Source organism: Pleuronectes platessa, chromosome 15 (genome assembly GCF_947347685.1).
Source record: "Pleuronectes platessa chromosome 15, fPlePla1.1, whole genome shotgun sequence".
In the NCBI taxonomy this organism is placed as follows: Eukaryota; Metazoa; Chordata; class Actinopteri; order Pleuronectiformes; family Pleuronectidae; genus Pleuronectes; species Pleuronectes platessa.
The window spans coordinates 22,528,451-22,555,616 of NC_070640.1; the positions used below are offsets into that span (position 1 = coordinate 22,528,451).

At 41.3% G+C, this 27,166-nt stretch overlaps 1 protein-coding gene across 4 annotated transcripts in view; it reads left to right on the top strand.

Moving 5' to 3' along the window:
* Positions 1–18,994, top strand: part of pknox2 (pbx/knotted 1 homeobox 2) — a 93,526-nt gene extending 74,532 nt beyond the window's left edge. Inside the window, exons 8-17 of one of the 4 annotated variants that reach the window (XM_053441902.1) lie at positions 1,598–1,695; positions 5,760–5,879; positions 5,990–6,066; positions 6,647–6,825; positions 7,592–7,859; positions 10,916–10,955; positions 13,015–13,207; positions 15,928–16,070; positions 16,376–16,590; positions 17,135–18,281. In XM_053441902.1, the coding sequence (XP_053297877.1) occupies positions 1,598–1,695; positions 5,760–5,879; positions 5,990–6,066; positions 6,647–6,825; positions 7,592–7,859; positions 10,916–10,955; positions 13,015–13,207; positions 15,928–16,070; positions 16,376–16,590; positions 17,135–17,978 (2,177 nt within the window). In that variant the 3' untranslated portion in view covers positions 17,979–18,281. Of the gene's footprint in view, positions 1–1,597; positions 1,696–5,759; positions 5,880–5,989; positions 6,067–6,646; positions 6,826–7,591; positions 9,734–10,915; positions 10,956–12,478; positions 12,699–13,014; positions 13,208–15,927; positions 16,071–16,375; positions 16,591–17,134; positions 18,282–18,303 lie in introns of those variants that run through there. The other 3 variants (XM_053441901.1, XM_053441900.1, XM_053441899.1) reach the window with 3 other exon arrangements.
* Positions 18,995–27,166: the final 8,172 nt, after the last annotated feature.

Sequence of the window (27,166 nt, forward strand, 5' to 3'; positions counted from 1 at the left end):
CACATAATAGGTTTTAAATCTCTTAACTCTCCCTTTCAATAGACAATATTTAATACTCGCTTTTCCACGCTCTAGAGGATAAATGATCGCTACCAGTTGGTATAATTATAGGGTTAGGGTTAGGGTTAGGGTTATTGTAGGGTTAGGGTTAGGGTTAGGGTTAAGGTCAATAAATGACCTTAGGGTCATTTATTGTACTCTGTTGAAGTTTCCATTCACTGATATACAAGTGGTTTTGTTTTATATTATGTCTTTAATAAAGGGGCTTCTTTTACACCTGGCTCCTGGAATGTGAGGTCCCCCATGGATCTATTTTGGGACGACTTTTGTTTTCTTTATGTATGCTTCTAACAGGTCTAATTTCACAGAGATTTGACATGCAATTTAAACCTGTTTAACTGTAACACACTGGTGGTGCAAATATGTTTCAGGTCTTGTTATACGGCATGTCACAATAAGTTTTAGAATTTAACTAAGCTATTTATCAATTTTAAAGAGATAATTGTATTTGGCCCTTCTTTCACCCTTCTTTTCCAATCAAATTTCATCTATCATTCATACTTCCAAATGCTGACGCTCAACTCTTGCCAAATTATATTTAATTTTAACACAATTTATTATAAATCAACAATAAATTATTTAACTTTTTAATAATTTTGATGTAATAATATTCCTCTTCTCTTTGATATTAATTGGTTATTTTAGCTAATTTATTCACTTTTGTTTTTTCTTATCTTTATATCTGTTTTAAATAAATGATAAATCACTATTATGATGGATGGATGGATACTTATCAATATTCTCACCTCATTTCAAGACCAACACATCCATGCGGCCTGATATGGGTGCAAGTGCATTTGCCATTTAGATAATGTGGGTGCTGGTGGGGAGACTGTCGACTTCAAAAGGGCTTTGCACTGATCATACCAGACAGACTGACACATGAGGCAAGAAACATTTAAAGCAATGTTTCAGTTTAAAAGTAACACCTATTACTCTCTTGGTTTTTCATGAATAATCGATAATGGGAAATAAAGTATATGTTAAACAATAATGCGCTTGGTGAGCATCTTGGTTCACTCCAGCCAAGTAAACAGCTTTCAGAAATGATACGTAACATTTAACTGCTGTTACAGAAAATGTTAATCTTCTGCTATAGTGGCAGATTTGTTGTGTTCTCGTGTATCAGAGAGCCATGGTATGTTTCTGTCAGTGAGTGCTTGGCTGGTAGGTTCTTATGATGTCAAGCCTCCACAGTGGAATGTTAATCCTGTCCTGCGGAAATCCCTTTTAACCCAAAATAAATCAATGTCTCTTCCTTTGATCACTACACATTGAAGAGCTCAAACAGACTGTGATAAGAGTGTCTCGATCAAGGATAATTAACCCAGGAGCAAAAACAACCTCGCCTCTTCTTCTTTTTCCTGGGTTAAGGGGAACTAATGCACCTTGAATTTAATCATTTGGTCTCTTGTTTGCCTTGTTTTTGTTTGCGGGGCTGACAGGAAGTTAATAAGGCTCTGGTGGTAGAGCGGGATGTGGCTGCCAGTAGCTGCCGAAGCCACTTGATACTCATGATGGCAAATTATCCCCTCAGGTGGGACCCTGTACCAGCCGGTTGCCATGGTGACATCACAAGGGCAAGTGTTAACGCAGGCACTGCCACCAGGAACCATCCAGATCCAGAACTCACAGGTAACGCTGCTGGGCTGCTGACGCTCAGGCCGATACACTCCCTCCCCGTGCCCTCATCACCCACTGTCTCAATTTGTTCTTATTAAACGGGGCCTCTCTACATCTCACAGAATGCCCCTGGGCGCCTTTTCATTCGCTCTGTCTGAACATGACCCCCTGCTGAGACACAAAATGGAAATTGTTTATTCCCATGCTGTGCAGGGCGCTGACATGATCCTGTCAGGTTCGGTGGCAAATGACAAATGTCATTATCTTACTACTAACTTTGTTTATGGATTCTAAAGACCTGATTTTTCCCTGATGCAAGAAATAAAAATGAAAGGTGCCACAGAACAAACTGATTCCTAGATGTTGCATCTTATTGGTACTACTACTCTTCAGGAGAGTAAAGTGTTATGGCCGGGAAATATTATGCCTGCTAACATTTTATCTCCTTTCTGTGAGGGTTTAGAACAGTCAACCCCACATGAATGCCTGGAATTGGATTTTTTATGACACAAGGACACATTTGTAGTTTGAATATTTCCTTTCTTTCGTGTTAGGTTTTTAACACTCGCTGGGTCTTAACCTTTTTATGAGCAAGAGGTTTTGGAGATGAATGAGCCTCATACCTGTTTCAATTAATCAAATAATTATTTAGCTGAGAGACACTGTACATCATTCAAATGACGAGAGTCATTTGAATCGAGTCGAGTCAACCTCAAAATGCACATTGCCCCTAATAAATGAAAAATTAGCCTCAATACCGGACATTTGAAATCAGCTCAGCCATGTGTCCTTTGTCTATTTGTCAGTGAGCATTGTTACTTTGAAGGGACCAGAATATCATTATCATCCATCCATCCGTCCATCCATCCATCCATCCATCCATCCATCCATCCATCCACCTATCCAAGTAGACTTAGCTACTGTAAGAAAAACATCTATGTACTTTTAAGCTTTACATATTGATTGTGGATCGTGATAGTGGATCATGATCGTGGTGGCAGCTAATCATGGACTCTGACCACATCAATATTGCTTATATATATAATACGTCTACTCACATTCTACCATTACTGACAATGACTCTTCTATTTCACTTGTCATGCTGCTCCCTTCATCTCTATCAAACATTTTCTATATCGACTCACCATTTTGTTAAAAAACTGTTTTCTTCTAATAAATACTGTTATTTTGTTGATGTGTTCAGTTACACGCGGCATCTCCGCGGCATCTCCGTCCTGGGAGAGGGATCCCTCACATGTATCTCTCTCAGGTACTTGTTAAAGGGTTTTGGTAGTTTCTTCTTACCCTTGTTGAGGGTTAAGAACAGAGGATCTGTCACATCTCGTTAAGCCTTATGAGACAAATTATGATTTGTGAAAATGGCCGATACAATAATTGATTGATTGATCGACATCCCAATATAATTCATTTACTGTGCTTTATCTCTGTTTGATGAGTTAATCTGATGAATGTGTCCCATAGTGAATCCTCCCAGCTAAAGAATTTGTTAAAAAATATTTAGTTTAACCATTCTGTAACTTCACTGTAACGTCTGGGACTATTTGATTTATATATAAATATATATATATATATATATATATATTTACTGCAAACATGAAGGAGCACTACGTTATTAAGACATAAAATATGTTAACATCTACATACTCCTAAGCAGGGTGTGTTTCTTTATTGAATATAAAAGACCAGGTTTTTATTGAGCCACACAACGGACTGGCAATGCACTATTAAAATATGCAACAGAGGATAATGAATTAAATGAAAGGGAAAACCAATTTACCTTTTAAATTGAATTCTGCTCTTTAGAGTTGGAGCCTGTGCAATACGAGGCAGACAATTAAGTTGTAACTAGTTTTTGAACCACAAAAGAAATAACAAAATTAGAATTCAGAATTACAGATTAAATTTAGTTTGAATTTAAATACATTTTTAGGATGCCATTTTACAACTGCTCCCTTTGTTCTTTTTCAAGACATTTCAGACTTTGTGTATCCATCAGGGAAGCACCAGGATACCGAGATTAACCTGTGAGGCCAGTATTTGTCTGCCTTGGTACTTGCTTATAGATATGAATAAAAAAGTGTGCCTGGAGAGCGTCTCAGTTTCAGGCAGGTAATTCTGTGCTTGACAGTTAGAGGGGGCCTTGTTGAATAACCACGACCCAGTCGAGGCCGAATCTTACATGCAGGCTGGGAATTGAACACCGCGCCGTCACTACTTTGCCGACAAGCCCGGAGTAATCACACTCCCGAGCTTGGGGCCGCCAATTAATTCAACCTTGCTTTTCCCCCGGAACACCCATGATCCCAGGGCTGAGAGGGGGGGGGACGAGAGGAGGGTGGTCCACATGACACCCAGCTGCAGAGTAATGAGTCTTGTGTAGGGAGGATGACGATGAGTGGGTGTGAATGTGCATTTATGGGCATTGTATCAGTGGCCTTTATTTATTTATTCAGGCATGCTTTTGTCCGGCATGATTATGCATGTGAAATTTTCATCGGCATTTAGCCCCATTTAGAAAAAAGCACTGTTACTGCCTGGTGCAATGACAGTGACAGATTAAAATGACTGGCTCATATTAAACATCCATATCATACATTTTACATATTTATGAATATTCAGGCATTAAACAAGTGTGTGTGTGTGTGTGTGTGTGTGTGTGTGTGTGTGTGTGTTTTATGTGTTTTGATGTATAGTTCTTCTCATATAGTGTCACACAGGGTTTGCTAATGGTTGCTATTGAGGGCTCATTGTGTTTCATATTATCCGCCTCAGAGCCCACATAGACTTTATCTCTACAGTGAATTGAACACACACATATCGTAGCGTGGTGCACACACACACACATAAAGTACACACGTGTCTTTTTCTTTCATTTAGTTCATTAACCTACAGTCTTTCTCTGGGGACTTCACTATCCCTAAGTAATTCATGCTTCACCCTAACTCTTGTCTTAACCTTAATATGCCTTCAAATGAACCAAAACAATTCACATTTCAATGTCTTGAGAGGAAGTTGAAAATCTATGTTGTATATTCTATATTTGTCTAATTTTAACGATTACTAAAAATATAAAGTCCAACATGTCTGTTTTGAACAAATGTTCCTCAAGCTCAAGAAACCGTTTATGTGCTGGAGTCTACTTTTAGTGCAGGATTAAGCCACATTTGATGCCTAATAGGATGTGTATGTGGAGCTGATTCAAAACAGTGTTCATGTAGGAAGATGTCAAACAGTGAAACAGTGTGGCTCACTGATGTGAGCAGTGGCAGGTCTCTGGCACAGGGGAGCATCAGTACTTTGATCTGTACACCTTTAATTTGGATAAATATATTGTTGGTTTGGGTCTTTGTATGGGATTTGCTGATACAATATCACAAAATACCATTTACTAATTATTTAGTTAAGTTATTTTCTTACCTTAACTTACCCTTACCTGTAACCACAGCAATACACCCTGAACACCATCACAACCCTTAATGTCTTCACGAGAATAGCACTCTAATAAGTCAGCCCTCACAAGTATGGCTCAGCCAGACCAAGCACACACACACACACACACACACACACACACACACACACACACACACACAAATGTACACTGCCGTCTATCAAAGACAAACAATAACATCAGAATAATGATTGCCGACTGACCACAAAAATGTTCTTACATCAATTTAAAAAATAATAAGCCAAATACAATCACACTTTTTAGCAGCTCCTCGCTAATTCAGCTCCAAGCTCTGAAATCCAAACTTTTGACCTTGGGGCTTCCCTGAACCTCCAGCCTTTCCAACCTGGTGAAGCAACAAAGAGACCACTAACCCTTATGTGTTTCCATGTAGTCAAGGGTGCTGCTTTTTCATATTTTAAGGATAATTACTCAAACTCAGTTACCATGGTGACACTTGAGGAGGTGTTTCTGCCCTTGCCACAGAAAAGAAGATAGGTAATTGGTAGTCTCCCTTTGTTTCTGTGGCAACAATAACTAAGCCCTGGCATCCGCTCCCTTCTGCTTTTCTTTTCTTCCCGTCTCCCCCCTGCCTGGTGTTGTAAAGTTAAACGTGGACCTATCGTCCCTGTTGGACAGCGAAGACAAGAAGTCCAAGAATAAGAGGGGGGTCCTGCCCAAACACGCCACCAATATCATGCGGTCCTGGCTCTTTCAGCATCTCATGGTGAGGCAGAGTGTGTTTGTACGTGTGTGTCTGGCGTGCGTGCATGCGTATGTGTGTGTTTGTGTGCATTATTCTAAAAAGACTGAGACGCCGTTTCTCCTTCCTTCCAGCACCCATACCCGACAGAAGATGAGAAAAGGCAGATTGCTGGACAAACAAATCTAACCCTTCTGCAAGTGAACAACTGGTAAGGTTCTGAATGTTAGCGTCACCACTGCCATGACAAAACGACACAAATTTATGCCACTGCAGTGGAAATATGAGTGGTTGCCTTGCTTAAATTGAACCTATGCCATAATGGAGCGCCACAGCACATTGATGGCTCTGTGGCGCCCTCTTCTGGTCATATATCTCTGGTACACCAAAATTGTTTTCGAAATACAATAATAGTTTGAATTGTATCTTTGGATAAGAGTCAAATAAGCAGAGTTTGCTACTTTATACTGAAAACCTTCTGTATTTAGTGGGAGTAAATGTTGAATTCTACAAAACAGATTGTATTATATTTATAGGGATTGTATATAAAGAAACCAGGCCCAACCTCAGACGCCAGCCTGATGAAGAGAAGATATCCACAGATTTAATGAATGATTTTGGATGGACTTGCATTAAAGCTCCCACTGGTCGGAAAACTGCTGTGTGTGCATTCTTTAAGATGGAACAATATTTGCATTCAGTCTTTTCTCAAGTGTTCTATGCTGTTCCATGCTTTCACCTTTTACTGAACTAATAATCTATATTTATCCATGTTTTTATCTATGATCTAGGTTTATCAACGCTCGCCGTCGCATCCTCCAGCCCATGCTGGATGCCAGTAACCCAGACCCTTCTCCTAAAGCGAAGAAGATGAAGTCCCAGCACCGTCCCACACAGCGCTTCTGGCCTGACTCCATTGTGGCTGGGGTTCTGCAGACGCACAGATCTCAATCAGGAAACAACTCAGACAGTATGCCGACATTTTTTTAACTTGTCATTTATACAAATGGATAAAAGATAGAGGATTTGATCTTGTATGTCTAAATCTGAACCACTAGGTGCCACTGTTGTCACTTCCCTGTTATGTGATAAGGTAAAAGTCACGAACAAAGAGAATCAGACTATTACAAAAAACAAGCATTTGTCCTACATGAATCCTGACCCATGTCTGAGCCTGTGTTGAAAACTGTGAGGATTCCAACTCAGTTGAGTTAGAAAAAGCAATAGCGGTAAATAGCATCACCCATGGCAACAGACTCTTGTTTTTCATGTCAAGGCCGAGAGAAGAATATAGATTTTAGTTGCTGGGTGTAATTTATTATCTGCTGTCTGTGCTGTAGCTGTTTCAGTAATGTGGAGAAGCAAAGCTTTCTCCAAACCAAATTACTTCACTGTCATAAATTTAACTGAACCAATTTATGAGCATATATGTGGTAAACTTTAAATGAAAGCTCTGCTTCTAGGTAATAATAAACCGCATTTAATTTATATTCAAGTTGTTTATTCAGTGTAAGTAATTTCAAATAACAAATTTCCAGTCACGTACGCTCATATGATAAAATACCTCTGGTGAAACTTATAGTAAAATTAAATATGTCTCCATTTTACTTCCACAAGTCATTATTAAGTGATCAGAATTGGGCCATATTAAGTCATATGGCATCACATAGAATGGATTTATGTTTATCACCCCGTCCTAACCCCCCCACCTCCTCTCTTCTCCTGCCTCCCCTCAGACCCGCTGAGTCTGGACAGCCTCCAGTCCCTGTCCTCAGACTCAGCCACCCTGGCCATGCAGCAAGCCATGCTGGGAGCTGACGACTCCATGGACGGCACAGAAGAGGATGAAGAGGAGGAAGAGGAAGAAGAGGAGGAGGAGGAGGAAGGAATGGAGGAGGAAGAAGAGGAAGAGGATGGGGAGGAAGAAAACGATAGGGGGAGGCCAATGTCTGGCGGAGGACGGGCGAGGAGAGATCTGAGCATGGAGCACAGAGAGGAACTGGAGTAGAGGATCAGGGACAGAGACAACGTGAATTTTGGCCACTGTTGTCTACTTAACACAGTCTCATTCAAACTCAAACTAGGACAACTCTAATGCTCACTGACACACGAGAGGATTCAAGGCTGTAACATGTTTTCTCCTCTTTCATCAGAGACTCTCGCGCAGAGCTTAATCGGACAAAATGACCATGATCACGATTATAGAGAATGAATATTAGTTCAATGATTAATATGTGTTGTTTCATTTTTAGGACCATATGTTGTTATGCAGTGACGCAGAAGGTTTGGACTGTTGCACATTTTCTACTCGACAGCTTCAGTTTATATGGAAGGAAATGACAGAGAGACTGTCAGTTTGAAATTGAAGATATTTTTCCCTGTTTTACTGTCCCGGTTAAAAAAATTGATGTGTTTAGAAAAACGTGACATTTTGCAACAAAGATGCATCAGCGGAAAAATCTTAATTGACTGTGTGTTTAAACCATTACTTATCTGAATTGGAAAATATTTTAGCAAGATGGCAAAAAAAGGGCTGCAGCTTCTTTTTCTGAAACTGTTTATGATTGAAAGTATAAAATTTCATCTGACAATCCACAACTGAACTTTGCAGTTCAAGTGTCATTTCTCTTCCTAAAATAAAAGTGAGGGAGAAGAGGACATTTGAAAAAAACCTGTTTTTTTTGTCTAACCCTGTTTTACAGGAGTGCAAATATCCACAGAAATGACTGTGTACAGGACATCATAAGATCATTCACGCCTTTTAAGTGACTCATAGGTTCTCAGGTTGAACAACACTCATCCGACGTTTTTCTTCCTCCCTCATGAGGAAACACTTGACTCATCGCCCTAGCAAATCTTTTTCGGGCAGGACTTTTGAAATGATCTTTATTTTTGTCTTCTAACTTGGGCAAAAAAAAAGAAACCTGTAGTAAACCAGTGTATTCTGACTGCACATTAAGTATGTATATTGGATTTTTCATTTGTTTGCATTCTGCTGTTGAAGGTTTTCCATATTTATTCAGTTTTTTTCCTGCGTGGCCTCAGACGGAAGCTAAAGGAGCCACGTGACAACGACAGTTTCTTCAGTGCACACTGTAGGTTTTGCAAACCTAAAAAAATAAATCTTAGTGGCCGTGCACATACTCGACTTCAACCATCAACTGTCAGAATTGCTTGTGTACGTTCTGTGACCCCGGGCGCTTCCGTCACAAAATAAGAGCATGACAAGCCCAGCCAGTCACCACAGGACTGTCTCTGCCGCATCTCATCAGCAAGAGGAATCACGATAAGATCGCCAATGACTTTTGATCCCTGACAGACAGCGCCAGCGCCAGCATGGTTTAACAGAAGAAGACGAGAAAGAGGAATTAAAAAGAAAAAAACAACAACTGAGTTGTAACATCTCTTTCAATTTTATGTGAAGGATTTTGAAGAAACTGTGAAACAATTTCAGCTCTGTGTTTTGTACTAAATCACAAAAATTGAGTCACTCGTTTCTAATGTGAAGATGTCTAGAGAAACAAAAATCATGTTATATTGAATGTTCTGATTGTTCATTGTGAAGTATGTTGCTCATTGATGTTCCTTTCTCAGTTGCTTTTTTAAAAATGGATCTTCCAGAACAAGTGACAGACAATAGGAAATATTTCTATTTCATTTGTAAACTTTGTTGTCATAATCTATTGTGTTTCAATAGACCAATTTTAATAATTAAACATGTAAAGGTACTGATTTTGACTTCTGAACATTCTACATATGTTGCGTCTAACAAATAGCAAATTTGATCACAAGAATAGAGAAACATGCAGCAAAACAATAAAAGCCCAAACTTTTCTCTGCTACACGTACCTTAGTGTGTATGTGTGTGACACTTCTGAGCCCTCTCATGTCCTAATTTATTCTAACATATTTCCAGATTACAGAGTTCCTGCTCTAAATATTGGTTTAACATCCCACATTTTCCTGTCACATGGCTCCTCTCCCACCCACTGGTTATCACTCTATCCTGTGATTTAACTCGGCGGAAGACGCCCACCAAAATGCTCTTCCACCTTTTCAGCCGACTGCCACAAAAGAACCCAGCAGAGCTCCTGACCGCGGGGGTTTCCTCTTTTGAAATGTGGATTCTTGCTCCCGCAGAATAAATGTTAATCACTGCTGTGGGTGTTTGCTGCACATGCCACATTGTATTGTTTCTGCGCAGCTTGTACGCTTGTATGTAATTGCAACCTTGCGTTGCTTTCTGCCCTGCCACTCCACCCCCACCCCTTCGCTGAAAAGGTCAAACTTTAATTTGCGTATAAAATATCTGCTCTTTTGCTCCTCTCCCTCAAGCCACAATTTCTGGTCGGAGGAGGAGTTTGAAGCGCAGTGGCCATGCACGTTAACACCATGATTAAGATTAGGACTCATTTATTTGTCCCAAACACATGCACAGATATGCACAGGCACACTCATGCAGTTGTAGGGAAATTTAACCTCCGCTTTTAACCCATCTGGTGAAGGACACACAGAGCAGTGAGCAGCCATGTACGGCGCACGGGGAGCAGATGTTGGGGGAGTAAGGTGCCTTGCTCAGGGGCACTAGACAGGGTAGGGAGAATCCTCGTGGATTTTTGGACAGATCATCCAGGTTCGTCTTTTTGTTTTTTTCTCCGTGGAGTCGAACCAGAGACAAACCAGAGACCTTTTCTGCCCATAGTCCACGTTTCTGCCACTAGTCCACTGCCTCTGAAGAGGCACTGCTCAAAGCTCCTACATTTTCCTACATGGGAGGAGATTCAGCCATATTTAGAGAAGTGAGATTATGGGCAAGACAACTTCTTCTGTAATTATTACTGGAGTTAATGTGGAACAGGTCAGATGTGCAGAGCAGCCAGTGGCCCCAGCTGAGCAGTACAACACCATGTTGGAGAGACAGCGGTATAAATGTAAATATGATAATCTATACCATACAGTACCCGAGGTGGGTGTTCATTTATCATGGGATGGCATTAGCTACAGCATGAGTGCTGCTCATGAATCATTTACCATTGTATATTTTTTTTTTATACAGTCAGGCTGTTGCTGTATGCAGTGGTTCGCTTCAGGCCAGCAGGGGTCAAAGTTCATGAATACAACGTGTCAGAATGTAGAGACAGACAGCTGCATTAAATCTTTAAAAATACGACAGTGTAATATAAGCAAAGCATGGAGCGGGGGGGGGGGGGGGGGGGTCCATGGTCAGGGCATCACAGAGGAAGCACCTTCACCCTCGACAATGCTGCTGGGACAATGTGAACTGATGAAAACTAAGGATTAACGCACAGTACTTATCTGTGAAAAGGCCACTGTATACCAGCCTATACCGACAGCTTTGGTTCAACTGAGGCAGATACAAACTTTTGGTATTGGTTGATAGCGACTGCAGTAATGGCAGAAGAGGTTTTGCGGCGTCTACCTACTAAGTCCACAAATGTCTGTCCGTATGTCTCTCTGTATGTGGAGCACATATCTTGCAAGCCGAATTTGGTAAGATTAGTACACATGGCACATTCAATATTAATAAGAATTTAATTAACAGGCGACCAGCGCTCTGTTAGCAGTCAGGGGGGGCGGGCAGTGTGCTAAGAGTCAGTCTTTGGACCGAGTTAAACATCAGACAAACATTCCTCTACGTTTTTGATAAACATCAGGAGTCTGCAACTGGGTCAAACCGTGGGTCAGCAGCACCACCGGATCATTTCAATTTTTTATTATTTTAATAATAAATACAGACACCCACAGCTGTCATGGGGTGTGATCTCAGCCATGGCAAAAGCAATTTGTCTGCAAACAGAAATAACTGTTTGTTTGGTTGCTTTAATGCTTAAATTGAGCTTAATTACAGAGCTTATATTTTGACAGTTTAAGAGATTATGTCAGTATGTAAATGATTCAAAGTTATATATGAGCCACACACGTGATAAAAAAAAATTCATTTCAATTTGTATCAAAAACTTTGACTATAACATCGGAGCAAGAAACTAAATTAGGTTGATCATGGACACACAACGGCTTTTAATGCAGATAAACCAGGTTGGATGAACACAAACTGACTGCACAATAGACTGTTTATAGATAGCTCTGCACACATAGTTCAGCACCAAACAATAAGAAAGTGACAGTATCGCTGAACTGTTTGAGGAGGACTCTCTAATGACAAGCAGGCATTATTGCAAGCAGGCAGGTTTAAATGGGCACTGCACTAGTCTTCTTAATTTATAATATTAAATATAATTTGATGGGATGCCTTGCATTTGTCTTATAGTATAGAATAGTATCTGAGAGAGTTTGTCCCATTCCGTCCTGTTTGTCAGGTTGTTCTCTCGAAAACATTCACTGCAGGGGTCAGACACATGTTGTACAGCACAGTGTTTAGCAGCAGTTCTGGGGCTGAAGTGAAGTATAAATAGCTGTAGAATGACAGAGGCTGAAAAAGCCACTGGCGATGGTTCGCTTGTTTGAAGTGGGCCACTGCCACCGTGCTTCACAGGATGGATACGCCAAAGAAACACACACATGCACACACACACACACACACACACGCACACACATGAATACACACACCCACAACTGCAAGGCCTAGTGTTGAGTACTGGAGGTCTGCTGCAGTCAGTGCCATCTGGGTGCCTACATGGTCCCAGATGTCTTCTCTGTAATTATAGCCAGGCTCGGCTCGGCCTGGTCCAGCCCAGATCCAACCTCTCATTTACTGCAGCCCTCCCTGAATACTTAAGAAGCTTTCCAACACTGTGCAGGCTTTTACAGGAAATCACTGGATCTGAAACTCATTTTCTATTGGAGAAAGCCAGAATACTCCAGGTAAGATGCTTATCATAAGCTGCATATATTTATTTAATAATGTTAGTTATATTACTGATCAAACTTCTCCTTAATTGGAACAGCAGGTCACTGCATTAAAGGGTTGTTTTTAGTTTTCTTACTGAGGCATTTATGCTTTATTTTATATCAAATAGGGTGAGGACTGACAGGGGGATTAGAAAGAGAAAGGGAAAAACATCGACATGTGACAAAAGTCATGAACCTGATTGTATTTACAGCGCTGAAAGCACACGATATCTTCTGTTTCTACTAGACTGTTTCAGAAAAAAAAAACATTTTTCTTATCACGGGCCAGGTTTTCAAAATGTCCATCGCCCAGGCGGCGGCCAAGGCCATGCTATCTGATGCCCTGCTCCAGCACGGCTCTGAGATAAACCGGATCAGCCACCTGGAGCTGGAGCTTCCTCTGGACAAGGTCATCAAATTTGTGTCTGTCGGCCTTCCACTGCTGCTGGTGTGCATGGCATTCGCCCGCGAGATCTCCCTGGGTGAGCAACTCCCTGTCTCCATCCTGTTTTTTAGACTGTGTTCGGACCTTTGTTTTGTTTTTGCCCCTAATTATCCTCTATATTAATGAGAGCTTATTTTTTATTCCGCACTTCATTGTTCTGCATTGTCCTTTGTATAGTAATGGTGTCCTGCCTGTCCTCACTTACTATTTATTTTTCTAAACTGTACTGAGTTCAGCTTGTGATAAGGAGGGATATTACACTGCTAATATCCAAATACCACCACTGGCTGCGGGGTATCTTATTCAATGTGAACTGAAAGGTCCAGACAAACATCATGAACAAAAGAAGGAAAACTCAGATTTAATGTGTTTGATTTCAGATCAGAGTCAAAAGTCTTGGCTTGTGTTCATGTCTGTGCTGTAAAACAGCAGGTTTGCTATTTTTATCTTTGCACGCAGACACATCTCATCCTTTAAAAGTCCAACCTTAAGACAATTAAATATTAAGAACAACAACAATGAGAAGCAGGACCTTCAAAACACAACAGAGTGGCAATTATGATGCAGTTTGGCAACATGGAAAATACTGAAAACACAAGTCTCAATTGGCTTGAGACCCCATTCAGCCGTTTATTTATTGTTTCAATGCCTGAGCAGATTTAAAGCCTAGAGGAAAAACATTTTTTGAATGCTATTCTGTGTTTCTACATGAAACAACCCTTGCAGGCTCTCTGCCCATGGTCATTCAAATAACACAAAAAGCTCAACTGAAAGCCAAAAGGAGTCTGTTGCAAAGGAGGCTGACTCCTTGACTTTACAACAAACGTCATTTTTCCAAGGCTGGTCTGCAATCAGCCCTGATGCTCCTGATGCTAATTGCCATGCGGGATGATTGAGAGCAGCGTTCACTAACGCTGGCACGCTGTAATTACAAGGAGAAGTTCTTCCGTGGCGGCTCCCCTCTATTTCAGTCAAATAAGAGGATATGTTGATTAACCGTGGTGGGTGGGGTGTAGAACATGTCATGGTGCTGAGGTACGTGGCTCCACTGATGGAACTTGGCTGCCTATCTGTCGGCTTGTCAGTTGCACAACGGTGCTTGATTGCGCTGCTGTCTGGAATTCGGTTTACTTGCACCTGGACTCTCAGCCAAGAATTCTTGTACGAAGCACAAATGAGGGGATGATCTTTCAGTGTTGACTGGGGAGTGTGAGCAGGAGATAGGAGCAGTGGCAGAAAAATTAGGCACCGCTCGCTTTGCCAAATGGCTCACTGGGCCTGGGAGCGGAGGGGGAGAATATTTCACAAGATTTAAAGAAAAGGTGTGTACTGTCGTTTCTTTCTTTTTATATATATATAATATTTGGAATGACTTAAACACGTGCGCCCACACATGCTCTCACAAGCAATCTGGAAAATTGAATTTCCATAGTTAGCTGCATGAGAACATACAGTAGCATCAGTTTTTATTATAGCTCTCAGCATTTCTCAGCAAGCGTAGCTCCTATTATTGTGGTGTACAACAAAATGAAAGAGTAAACTCTTGGGAGGAACTAAACAAACAGGATCATTCAGTAACATGATTTTGTCATGGCTCATTCTCTAGGCACACACAAATAGTTTATAGCTTCTGTAAATTTGTTTTGAAATGTTTTCAGTATTCTGCTAAGTATTAACATTTCATTTTGACAATTGAAAGCAATAGATATGAATCGCTCCACCGTGGTGTCTGATGGTTTGTACGGCCTCGTAGTTTTCAGGACATTTGTAATACTGCAACATTATTTCATTAAGTGGCTGCGAGTAATCGATGATGATGAACCACCTCTGTTTGGACCATTTGTTTTGCATTTGTCTTCTGCCTTGTCCTCACCATGTTAGCCTATTTTAAAATCGGTTTCCATCACAGGGTCAGTACATGTGATTGATGACAAAGTAATGCACAATAATAAAATCAAATGCATCTCACACACACACAAAGACCAATTTCCATGTATTGATTCGTACAGCTCTTTTTTTCATAATATGTTTCTTACCATGTTCATAATGATGAGACAAAATGAAGAATTAAATGTAACTTCAGCTTACATAACTAGATGTTAGGTGATACTATCAGTATATAAAAATGTGGCTGAATAATTAAACTCACATACATCGACATGGACCAATGTAACGGCTGCCTATATTTCGTTAGACTGGCACAAGTAATTCCTCACTGACCGTAAATCAGTGGCAGTATGTTTGTACTTTGAGGGAGCAGGGCAGATGTAGAAGGCGCTCGTAAAAAGTTTCTCTGGTGAGGCTGTGCAGAAGGAGGGGCACACCCTCCCAAGCTCTATGTTTAAGGGTGGAGAACCATAGGGAAATGACAGATGGGTGCGGCACACAGATTCAAGTGGTCGGACGATATGTGGTAATGTCAAGGTGAACTAAATATAAGGTGGAGGAGCCCAATTTTGGGAGTCGCAGACGGGTTTTTGAAATGCCAGGCTGCCATTTGCAAACATATGATTTCTCGAGCGCAAGTCTGTTGCAACCAAAGGAAAAGGGCACATGTACATGTCTGACCGTGGACCTCCAAGTACTGAGCACTTTGTGTGCATGTGTGAGTGAGTGCATGCACGCGTGCGTGTGAGCTATCAAGAGCTCAGACGTTGCTTTTAGGCACATGGATAAAGCAGGATCACAGCAAGCTGCAGAAACTGATTCCCCGTATGAGCAGATTATGTTACAGATCAACATATGTTTATTCTGCAGGGCCCCAGATCAGCTGTTTCCCTCCCAGCAATTTCACCATCAAGCAGGCCAGCTACGTCGACACGTACTGCTGGGACTCTCTCATGCATCATGAGTTTGACAGCGAAGGGAACTTCGAGGAGCGCTCTCTCTGGGTTCACAAAGTAAGTTAGGAGATTTCAATCCTCCTTCTCTCAAATTGATGTTCTCAACTACAAATGAGTGACAGATTGACAAATACAGAATTATTATCATGCTGTTGAAAATGTGAGGGCTCTTTAATTAGAAGCTGAGGATCACACACACAAACACACACACTATAACTCAATCAGGACTTGTGTTAATTCATTCGTAATGGTGGCTTGTGGAGCCACTGTTTGTGTGACTCAGCTTATTCTCCTCCACTTTGTCTTTTCTGTCTCCATCTGCATCTACTCTCCATCACCCTTTTCTCTCTTTGTCCGACCAGATGTTCCCTTACTCCCTTATGGCCATGGCGGTGCTGATGTACCTGCCAGCTCTGATCTGGCGCCAGCTCGTCATGCCCACACTGAGCTCAGACCTGCTCTTCATAATTGACGAACTAGACAAGTCATATAACCGTTCGATCCGAATGGCCCAGAACATTCTAGATATGCGGCAGAACACCAAGAACCCCCTCACATTTCAGGCTGAGCTGAAGAGGTAAGAGGCCGCTGACTGTTGGCTTCTAGCATGAATATTCAATGCGCTCGAGTTTATGTTTGTTCCAAATTAAATGCTACACATTTACCCGTTTTTATTTTTATGTTTTGAAAAGCCTAATCCTACGAGTGCTGATTCACCCCCAAACAAGAATATGCCTCGTTTGATGATTCCCATAGTGAAACTGGGTCATTGCAGTAGTAAATAAGTATGATCCGTCAGTAAGAAATATTGCCCAAAGATCACAGATGAGAATTTATGCTGTCGGTTTAAATCTGCTGATAAACTGGGATATGTGGTCTGGGAAAGTGACGGGTATTGTTTTCCTCTCCCTTTGCAACTCCCTTTGATATAGTCTTCTCAGGGTTTCGAAAATCAAAGTGTGTCAGTGAAGGATTGTTGTGGGTGCTGTGGTGTGCAGCTCGTAGCAGCCAAAAGTAGAACGCTGCTGTAGGGTTGGGAGGCCCCCAGTTGGAAATGTATGAAGTTGTATGAACATGAAAGACAACATGGTGCTGAGTTTCCTCTCCTTGTCCGATTGCAGGGCCAAGAAGAAGCGATACTTTGAGTACCCTCTACTGGAGAGATACATGCAGTGCAAGCAAAACTCCTACTTCCTCGTTAGCATGCTTTTCTTGCGGGGCTTCCTCCTCCTGACCTTCATGACTGCTGCCTGTCTCTACTTGGCCTACTTCCACCTCTCCGCCTTCCTGCAGGACGAGTTCAGCTGCTTTGTCCGCACTGGCATGCTGCGTGACCAGAACTGGGTTCCGGAGCTGGTTCAGTGTAAAATGATTGGCCAGCTGGTCTTTCAGGTGATAAGTGTGGCCAATGGCGCAATTTATGTCCTGTTGGCTCCCATTGTTCTTTTCAGCTTGATCCGGCTCTTTGTTTGGGACACCACCTTCATCTCCGTCTATGAGGTGCTCCCAGCTCTGGATCTCATCAACCGCCGCCGGCTTGGCTGCCCACTGAATGACCTCAATGTCCTTATGCTGTTCCTGCGTGCCAACGTAGCGCACTTGAAGTCATACGGAAAAGTGAGGGCATTGTGTTCACTGGCGCCACCACAGGTGGGCAACACCACCGCAGGGCAAGGCTTAAACGCAATGTTGACCCAAGAAGAGATAGAGGAGCGTGAAGAGGCTGCGATGGAGCTGGCAGAGGAGGTAGAGGAGGCCAAGGAGGAGGGGAAACTCAACTTAGTGGATATCATGACTATTCTGGGAGCAGCACAAGGACGAGTGGTAAACTGCAGCGAGAAGAGGCCTCTCGTGGAGGAGAATATGAGTCTGGGTACCGTAACATTCATCTACACACTCAAACGCATACTGCTAGTGGCTATTTTTGTCTACATCATCTGGGATGTACAGAAAATTATTAAGTGACCTCCAGAATACTGATACAGGCTCAGAAAATGAATAAAAAGTGCTTTAAATATAACTGAATTCAGAATAATTTCATATCCATGTGGATCTTTGGAAAGAGTGTGAAAAACATGTGGAAATGTAGGCAGTGAATCAAAATACAACTGCTAGGTTAAATTGTTAATCCACATTGTTTATAACTGTTCTTTTGCTTTTGTTCTTTCTTTATCAAATTAAAGTGAATCACCTACATTTCTAAAAGAGTATTTTAAAACCACTGGCTGACATAGAAGAGATAGATCTGTGGTACTTCCGTGCCCTAACTGCCCTCTCTGTCTCTTCACAGAGCCAAACCACCAGGGGTACCATGAGTTGAAGGAGACAGCACCATTTAGTCATTACTAGGCCTCTTTTGGACTGAGTCAATGTGATAACAGTGAGGGGGGGTTAGCAGACAGTAGATTTTCAAGAGTACTGTACACCAAGACTGCTGACACCATTCATGGGTTTTTGCCATCTGGAGACAAAAAAAGGCCTCTTTTAGAATTACAGGGCAAATAGTTCTGGTTGGATATGTCAGTGGGTTTGTCATTTTAAAGCAGCTGCAGATCTGTAGCTGCCACAGACATTTCCTTCTGTCTGGATTTTAAGAAGCCAAGGAAGCATGCAAGTGAAAGTGACTATTATCATCATAGTGCAAGAAGACAGGCTGGGCAATCTCAACTAAGTCTGACCAAACAGTAACTAACTATATTTCACCATGACTTGCGTATCATGTGCATTTGTAAGTAATGGTGTGCTATGAAAATATACATACACTGTATTTATCAGTCAAGAGACAGGATTTATTTTTCTTGTGGCAACTATGGATTCTATCAGCTGTAACATCCGGCAACTTTTTTTTAATGAACTCAAGGTTAAATGAATGAATATTGTAATTAACATACTCACTTTTTGCTTCCTTGTATTTTTATTTACTTTTATATAAGAATCTTTCTGTATTATTTGTACTTCTGAATAAATAAAGGTGTAATTAATATTGTGTCCTTGGTCATTGCGTCGAAGTTTTCTCCTAATACGTGAATAAGTTAACATTTCAAAGCAAAATTGTTGTCAAACAAGCTTCAACGGCAGTACATCAGAAAGTCAAACTGAACAGTCCATTTAAATACAGCTGAGAGCCTTTATTTTTAGTACTTGGTACATAATTTCAGAGTCGGGTGGACGGCGCAGTGTCTGAGTGTAGACGTGTCACATACAAAAGGTAAAACCACAGACATTCTCTCATCAAGGCCATAATCAATGACTCTGTGTTTTTAGTTGTTGGTAGAATTGTTTTCAGGAGTAAGTCTTGGCATCACAGTCATAAATGCACAAATGAAATGTACAGTGTGTGAACATATGTTAGTATTTTTACACAGTTATTACATGATGTTTTCATTGAAAGTGTTTGTAATTCAGATCTAACATTAAATATCCGTTCTACACCTGCATGTTTTCTTGGCCTGTGGTAATGCTGGTTCAAACTCTCTTTCTGAAACTGTAAAGGTGACCTGATCATGTAAAGACCTGCAGCATGTCCTCAGGACCCTGAAGGGGCACCTGAAGAGCTGTTCACCTGTTTATACGAAGTGCAATCGGATCGCGTCTCCAAATCAAACATAATTAATCACTTAACCTTCTCTCAACATTACACATACGAAGTGTGAAGCTAATAAAATTGGAAATGGCTGAGCACACACACAGAGAGACAGAGATTTCCTGAATTAGTATAAAATCATATCAAGTTTTCTTCTAAAGCACATATTTAGAAAAAATGGGGGGGACCAACGTTCTTTACAGTTAAATAACAATATAATAGGAGAATAACCCTAACAAACTCAAAGAATGTTAAATAGTAGATAGATTAATCAGAGAATATTACAATCATCCAATAGGTAGTAAGCATGTGTGAGTACTTTGGAGCAACCGGAAGCCCTCTGAGCTGGACACAATTTGGAGACACACTGCCTTCTTTAGATATATTTAACAAACAGTTGAGTAACCATGTGTGACTATTCTACTGAATAACAAGAAATAATTCTGCACAACGATACTGTAAAGCATGCAATTATTTTGATGTAGTCAGAGACACAAAGGCAGGCTGCTTTCCTGGCATTTAAGAGGAGCCACTGGTGTACAACAAAAAGCAATATGGATCTGAGACTTCTAATGAACCCTTTGCAAGTCCAAAAGATGTGTGAGAGCTTTGCAGAATTTCATGTCACTCCAAAAACTTAATGATGTGTGTCCAATGCGTTGGAAACCGGACGTCACGGGCAAATTACCACTTTATAGTGAAGCCATTTCAGCTTTTAGGATGTTCTCTATGTCAAAACAATGGTGAGGCTTTTCATGCTGCTGTAAAACCTTAGAGAATATCTAATGATTTCAGTCAGAACAGTCATGCATGCAGGATACCATCCTCTCTCCTCCATCTGGCACAGAGTGATAAAACAGTAGACAGATAATGATCATGAATGTTTTTAACTGCATATTCTCAATGGAAGATAACTTAACACAAAGACAAACACAGGAGTATCTGCTGCCTGTGACAATGCAGTCCTTGTCTTGGCTGCAGCTTACCAGCTCAGGCCACTTGAGGGCATCATTGAGTCGCGCTGAAACCAGACTGCCTGCCGTGTTTTGATAGCAATGTATTAATACAGGGCTGCATCACAAGTGGGGTCACTGTCGGTATTTATAATTCCTGTAATCAAGACAAAAGAGAATAAAGTCTCATTGAAATCAGCCTTATCAGGTCTTCACCAGGTCCAGACTCCTCTGCCAGAGTCTGTTAAAGCGTCTGTGCCGCAGCCGATTTCCAAGAGTCAGTATGTGTGTGGAGGCTGCTGCCGCTGCTACTGCTGCTGTGATTGGAGCACTGCCTTTTGGAATCAAGGAGCTGCTGGGGATCTTCATTGAATTGGGCCATGTCAGCAGGCTGGACACCAACACCGTCTGCACTCTATGCACCCCCCCACCTTTCCTCACAAAAAAAAAATCATAGGATTGATGCCTTTGTATGAAAGCCTGGTTTTAATTGAGTGAAATGGGAGATTCAGCCCGCTCCTGTCCGCCTGGTGTATGAAGATGAGTGTTACATCCAGACAGTAATCAGGTCAACTCACTCAACTACATTGGAAATCTAGAGATGGGAACTATTTGTTTCCGCAGTATATATGGCAGAGTGTGTTAGAGGCAGGTGTGAGGGCAGGGTTTTTTTTTTGCAATAAAACTGACCATACTTTCATATCATTGTGATAGGTGAAGACATTTTTATATTTTTGCGAAGTAAGTAGCTTTCAGAAATAAAGCCAGCCTTTTTGAGGTTCTTGTTTTCCAAATGCACAGGTTTGCCAATTGCTGCCTGTAAAAGGAGTCAAGGTCACAAGCCGCTAGCGTTTCATGTGGTTACAGCATGCAAAATAGGAGCTGATAGGAAACGTTTAAGCACAGTTGAGGTAACCTTCGGTTCATGACGCAATTGATCCACTGCGGCTCGGCTCCTCGTTTAGATGGCCATGTAATAAAAGACAGAACCTTACATTAAAAGTGATAGCCACATGGAGCATAAAGCACACACTCAGGCCGTCTTGTGCTGGTATAGCTAATTAAGAGAAACTTGTCCAAGAAAAAAAAAAGAGCCAAATCTGCAGCAGTCCTCATCGACCCCTCTCAGCGTGGTGAGCTGTTCATCTGCAGATGGCGGTGTAAAGGCTCACTTTACATTTGAAAGCCGTTTTTCCTGAGGTTTCCAATTCATCAAGTTTGAACTGAATGAACCTTTTTTCTTTGTTCAGCCGTGTAAGATAGATAACATTACCGAATGCTAACTCTTCAAACAAAGCACTGCCACTGCTGAAGGAAATGTACACAAAATGCAGCATGAAAACACCTACCTATCACCTGTATATCTGAATCTGTAAGCTGGGAGTCATTGGGCTCTTTCCTCAAAATCCCTGGCATTTGTGAAAGAGCAAGCAATGACTTGTATTTAAATAACTCAAGGTTTATTTGTGACGGTAAAACTCCTCAATAAGGAGCAGAAGTGCAATCCTGAGGTTTATTATTAGTATACTGTGTCCACAAGGTTCTAGCGAGGCACTCTTTCTGTGAAGGGTTTTTAATGGGCTATAGTTTAGTTTGTTTATTTCACTGTGCACCTCAACCAGACTCCATATGTTAGTTCACAAGGCTTTATGTGTGGATGTATTTTTATTTTTTGCAGGAAAGTTCAGTTTAGCTTGGCCAGACAGGTTTCTCTTTTGTTCTTTTGTTAGGGACCATCAGTCAGGGGACTAGGGACTGGGTATAGGAAAGAGGTTCTTGTTTTTGTTTATTTTATCATTTTGCATCACCTGCTGCCCCTAACCCATTGTCCCTCACCCTGTTCAATGCTCGTTAATACTTTCTTATGTTTATCGTATTTGGCACTACTAAAATAGAAGGCTTCTTTGCCAGTTAACATCAGCGCTGTGTTGCTCTCCTTGCTCCAGGACCCATACTAAGTTGTTATCCCTTACTATTCAAGTTCAAGTTGTAGTTTCTTACAAAAATCTGCAAAGAGATTACAGCTACAGGATTTCACAAGGAAAGAGAGGACTTCATCCGAGTTGCCTGTTGTTATCATATGCATTCTTCACAGCTGCATTAAGACATGCAATGAACTCCAGAATATATCCTGATGTTCTCCAGAGGGTTTTATGTATATTTAGAATTGCCCTCTGGGCACAAATAAAGTTGTTTTGAATTTGAATTATGTAAGAATGGAAATGTCAGAGTGGGAGACTACAGCCTTTCTTCGTAGCTTCTTTGGTCGGCCCCCTTATAAAAACTCTGAGCCAGTGTTATAGCAGATGATCCTCTGCAGAATTCAACACAAGCATGTGGGCTTGTTGATGATATTTCTAACGTGCGACAGACCCGAACGTGAAAATCGGAAATCAGAAAAATAATTTCATGCAGCATTTTTCACGTGAAGAAAGGGTCCGACCCAAATGTGAGTTCACTACGACTAAAGTAATCTAGGTTAATAAGCATTATGGTTATAATTTGTAATGTTTTACACACATTCACTTGGCAGAACTGCTATCATCGACTGCAGCAGGAAGCACACCCCTCCTCCAAACCTTTTGTGTAATTCAAACTGCATTTACAGAGCATCGGGGCAGGTCTGACCTCCAGTCTGACTCCAATGCACCCTGAATCATAGCACCGACAGGCTTCTTACCTCAGGTGTCAGTGTCAAGTACAGCTGTCGGCAGGAACAGATGTGGGATGACACGCAGGGAAAAGAAGGAGAAGGGGCTGACATTGTGTTTCAGTCAGTGCTGTCATCTCTTGACACTGATAATGTCCCGAAAGGTGAAAACGTATCTCCTCTCTCCGCCTCTGCAGAGCACTGTGCAACAACTGGTGTATCAGTTCAGCTCAGTTATTCATTTCGTTATTTACACTGCACGTACCAGAATAATAGGCTGGCTGTTTGAGAGGAGAGCTGGCATCGCATTTCAACTGCAGGTGCTGAGACAAGATGCACACTCAGACCTAAGCAGCTGTGGTACTGATGTTGTTTGCTGTCTGCATGATACTGCTGCTTTTTAGTACTTTTAATTCTGGTGGAGGGAGGATTGCTCTACAGCCTAATTCATTTTTATTTAAATGCATTTTAAGCTAAATAAAGAAAACATAAAATCTTTCTCAATCCTACTTCTATTAGTCTGATGATTATGGCTAGAAAACAGTTACTCTCATCTATCTGTCCCCTGGAAATCTGTTTTGAACTTCTTGATATTTCCTGCCAACAAACAGGTCAATGAGCTTCCTCGCAAGAGTAATACAGTTTATTTCTATTAGTTATTCACATTTAAACTCAGACTTTTTCCATGCACCACACACACTGCTCAGTCTCTACCACCATAACTACTTACTATTATTAGAATCATGCGTTGTCTCTCCTGAGGCTATGCACAACGTCAAAAGATCAGAAAACACCATGAAATACCTTAATACATCTCAAATATTTAGTTTGGTGTAGGTTGAGGGACCTTGACTCAGATTTGTAGGTCAGAGTCTAGTATATTACATTACATATATTCAGCAATTAGCTGACTCTTTCATCCAAAGCGACTTCCAATTAGTGCATTCAACATCTATGAGGGGTTTAGCCCGAGGGCATTTCAGCATGGGGTGCGATTATAGCTGCCGACCTTCTGGCTGGAGGACGACCACTCTACCACCCTCTGCCACCTAACCCTAAAGAATAAGAGGAGATGAAAACTAAATGAAAGAATAGTAAAAGTCACCTAATAAACACTTAAGATGAATTCACAAATCAAACACATTGACATAGAAATAGACTAAACAGGCTTAACACAAATAAGTAAATAAGACCTTAGTCAAAGGCAGTCAAACGCCTGAGAGAGGAGCTGGGTTATAAGTCTAGCCTTAAAAGTCAGAGTGGCCAGAGTGGATTTCCAGTTCTCTCCCAAGACATAGCTGTTGGGGGCCCCCTCTGAAAATATTCCTTGTGGAAAACAAAGAATGATAGCTCTTGTATAACTTACAGCCAATCTCTTGATTTTTGATGAACTGGAAGGTTAGAAGGCCCTTGTGCTTCTCCAGAGATAGATGGCTGGAGAACTTGCTACATCTCTTGAGCATGTAAAAGGCCGCCACCATTCTTAGGGACTCAGACCAGGACATAAGTGAGCTCAGGTACACATATCCTTCATTGACTCACAAGAACACACCTGTTTCTTCCCTGTGTAATGAGTTCTCATTATATACTTGAAGATTCCACTCTTCCACATCGCCAACCTGAGGTCTCCCTTTTGTCTAGTTATCTATATGTGTATGTATCCATCTAGCTATCCCGACTTATAATCATCTTTACAGGTGCCGACATGCAAAGTGTGCACCCCAGTTAAATAAGATACACTGTGCTCCCTTCCCCTCCCTTTATGTTTTGATTTTTACTTACTGTTATTGTTTGTTGTTATAACATGGAGATTTTTGGCCTGGACATGGAAGTGGGGGTGCTGCATACATATATAAACACATGTCAAATAAGTCTAACAGATCACACATACAGAACTCTGTGTAGTAGGATTTAAAGCCACTGTTAGAGACACACAGCAGAGAACTTTTCCAATCAGTGTCGTAAAGTGTACATCACATCGGAGGTGCTTAATCAGGTACATCATTAACCAGGGTCCTCTACTACGAAGCCGGATTTGCGCTTATTGGGGTAACTTCAGGTTAAATTCAGGGTTTCCGGTCCTAAGAAGGTTGTTCACTTGTTATCGGGGTAAATCAACATGCTAACTTATGCTTAACAGCTAACTGCTCCAGAGCAGGTTTAGTTGGAGATAAAAGATCAACCTGTATAAAAGCTCCACCCACTCACCAATTCATTCCTTTGACACATGACATCACCGTTCTTAGAGGATCCTGTGGAGCTGGTGTGGAGGACAGGGGTCTTCAGAGACCCACAAAATCCTCTTACATACTCTGATGAGAATCTTAATGAAAGATATAGATTCTCTTGAGAGGGAATGATACACCTTTGTCAGCTGCTGGAGCCCAACATAACCTGACACAAAGTAGCAACGTGCTCACACAGTAACACAAACTGTCAGCATTGATCTACATTTCTTTACTGAATTATTGATATTGATGTACTAGGTGTGTTAGCGGCGGGATAACTAGACAGTTAAAAACATTTATTCTTTCCTTAAACTAGGTTTATCCTATGAAATTAGATGTTAATTTGGAATAGATAGTTTACAGTTTTACCTTGTGATAGCCCCCATCCCCCCCTCTCTCTCTGAGACTGTCAGCCCTGAACAAATTGACACTACACTGTTGTGCAGTTCACATTCTTCTTAAAGGGAAGGATAAGGAAAGCACATCCTGTCACCTAGATGGCACACGAAAATAGGTCCATATGTGTCTAGTGACATGTAATTGCAAACGTTTCAACCACAGTGTCCTCAGAGTCAGTGCGGAAAGTGTGTGTCAAACAAAAGCTCATTATAGAGGCTACATCAAATGATTAAATGAAATGTTTCATCTCTCATCAAGAGTCTTCTTCACTTCAGTTCCACAGGTCTTGTTAGTAAAGAACAGTTTCATATCTTGTGGCAGAAAGTTATTTACGGTGTTCCCACACGTTATTTTATCGACCCAGCAGCTCTTACTGAGTTTCTTTTACTCTGGATAATGTGTTTGCTCTCCTCATATTATCTAATATAACATTTTGAACCGCGTTGTGATAGATGATGCTCTGCTCTCAGTACACTTGTCAATGCCTGTGATTGGTCATATGCTGCAGTTAACACGTCCCTTTCATGTGCATTCATAAGATCTTAATGAGGAAACCCTGGGTCGACTTAACGAGCTGATAACCAGCTTCGTGTGTCTGCTTACCCTGACTGTGATTGTAGCTTAAGTTAAGCTGGATTTCGGAAAGAGATCCAGGGATATGTTGAACTTGCTTCATAGTACAGATCTCCATGAGCTGTTGAGTGTGATGGCAAGTGAGTGTCAGAGGCCTACACTCATTTGCATGAGTGGTACAGTTGGAAACAGTTTGACCTCTACATTGTTGCTGCAGGTGTAATTCGCCGTGGTATCCAGTAGCAGTGTAGGAGTGAGCATAATGAATGTATGAGAATAATCACTGAGGACACAGGGATGTGTCTGCATCTTTTGATCAGCCAGTAAGAAGCTGTGGAGAATTCACATTTCTAGGTATTTGTCTTGCTGAAGACCTTCTGTGCCACAAGCTCTTATCTGTGGTGCAAAGACTGTAAATAATCCCTGTTCCAACAAAGTGTTTCCAAGTTCTGACCAGTGCTACTGCGAATGTGGAAAATAAGTTGTGTAAACCCTGTTGAGTCTCTAGAGGGAGCAGTTTCAAATCTGATGAGCTGCCTTGAGTGATGCCACTTAAATCAGCAATGACTAGGGTTGCAAAGGGGCGTAAACTTTCAATGGGAAAATTAAGATTGGGAATTTTGAAAAAGCAATAAAAACATCATTCAAAACTCTATTTTAAAGATGTATGGAATGCAGCACACGCTGCACGTTGAATTTCAACCCTCCACTGTGCATTTCTCCATCACATGCGCAGATAATTCCCAGCATCCTGCACACTACAGCTG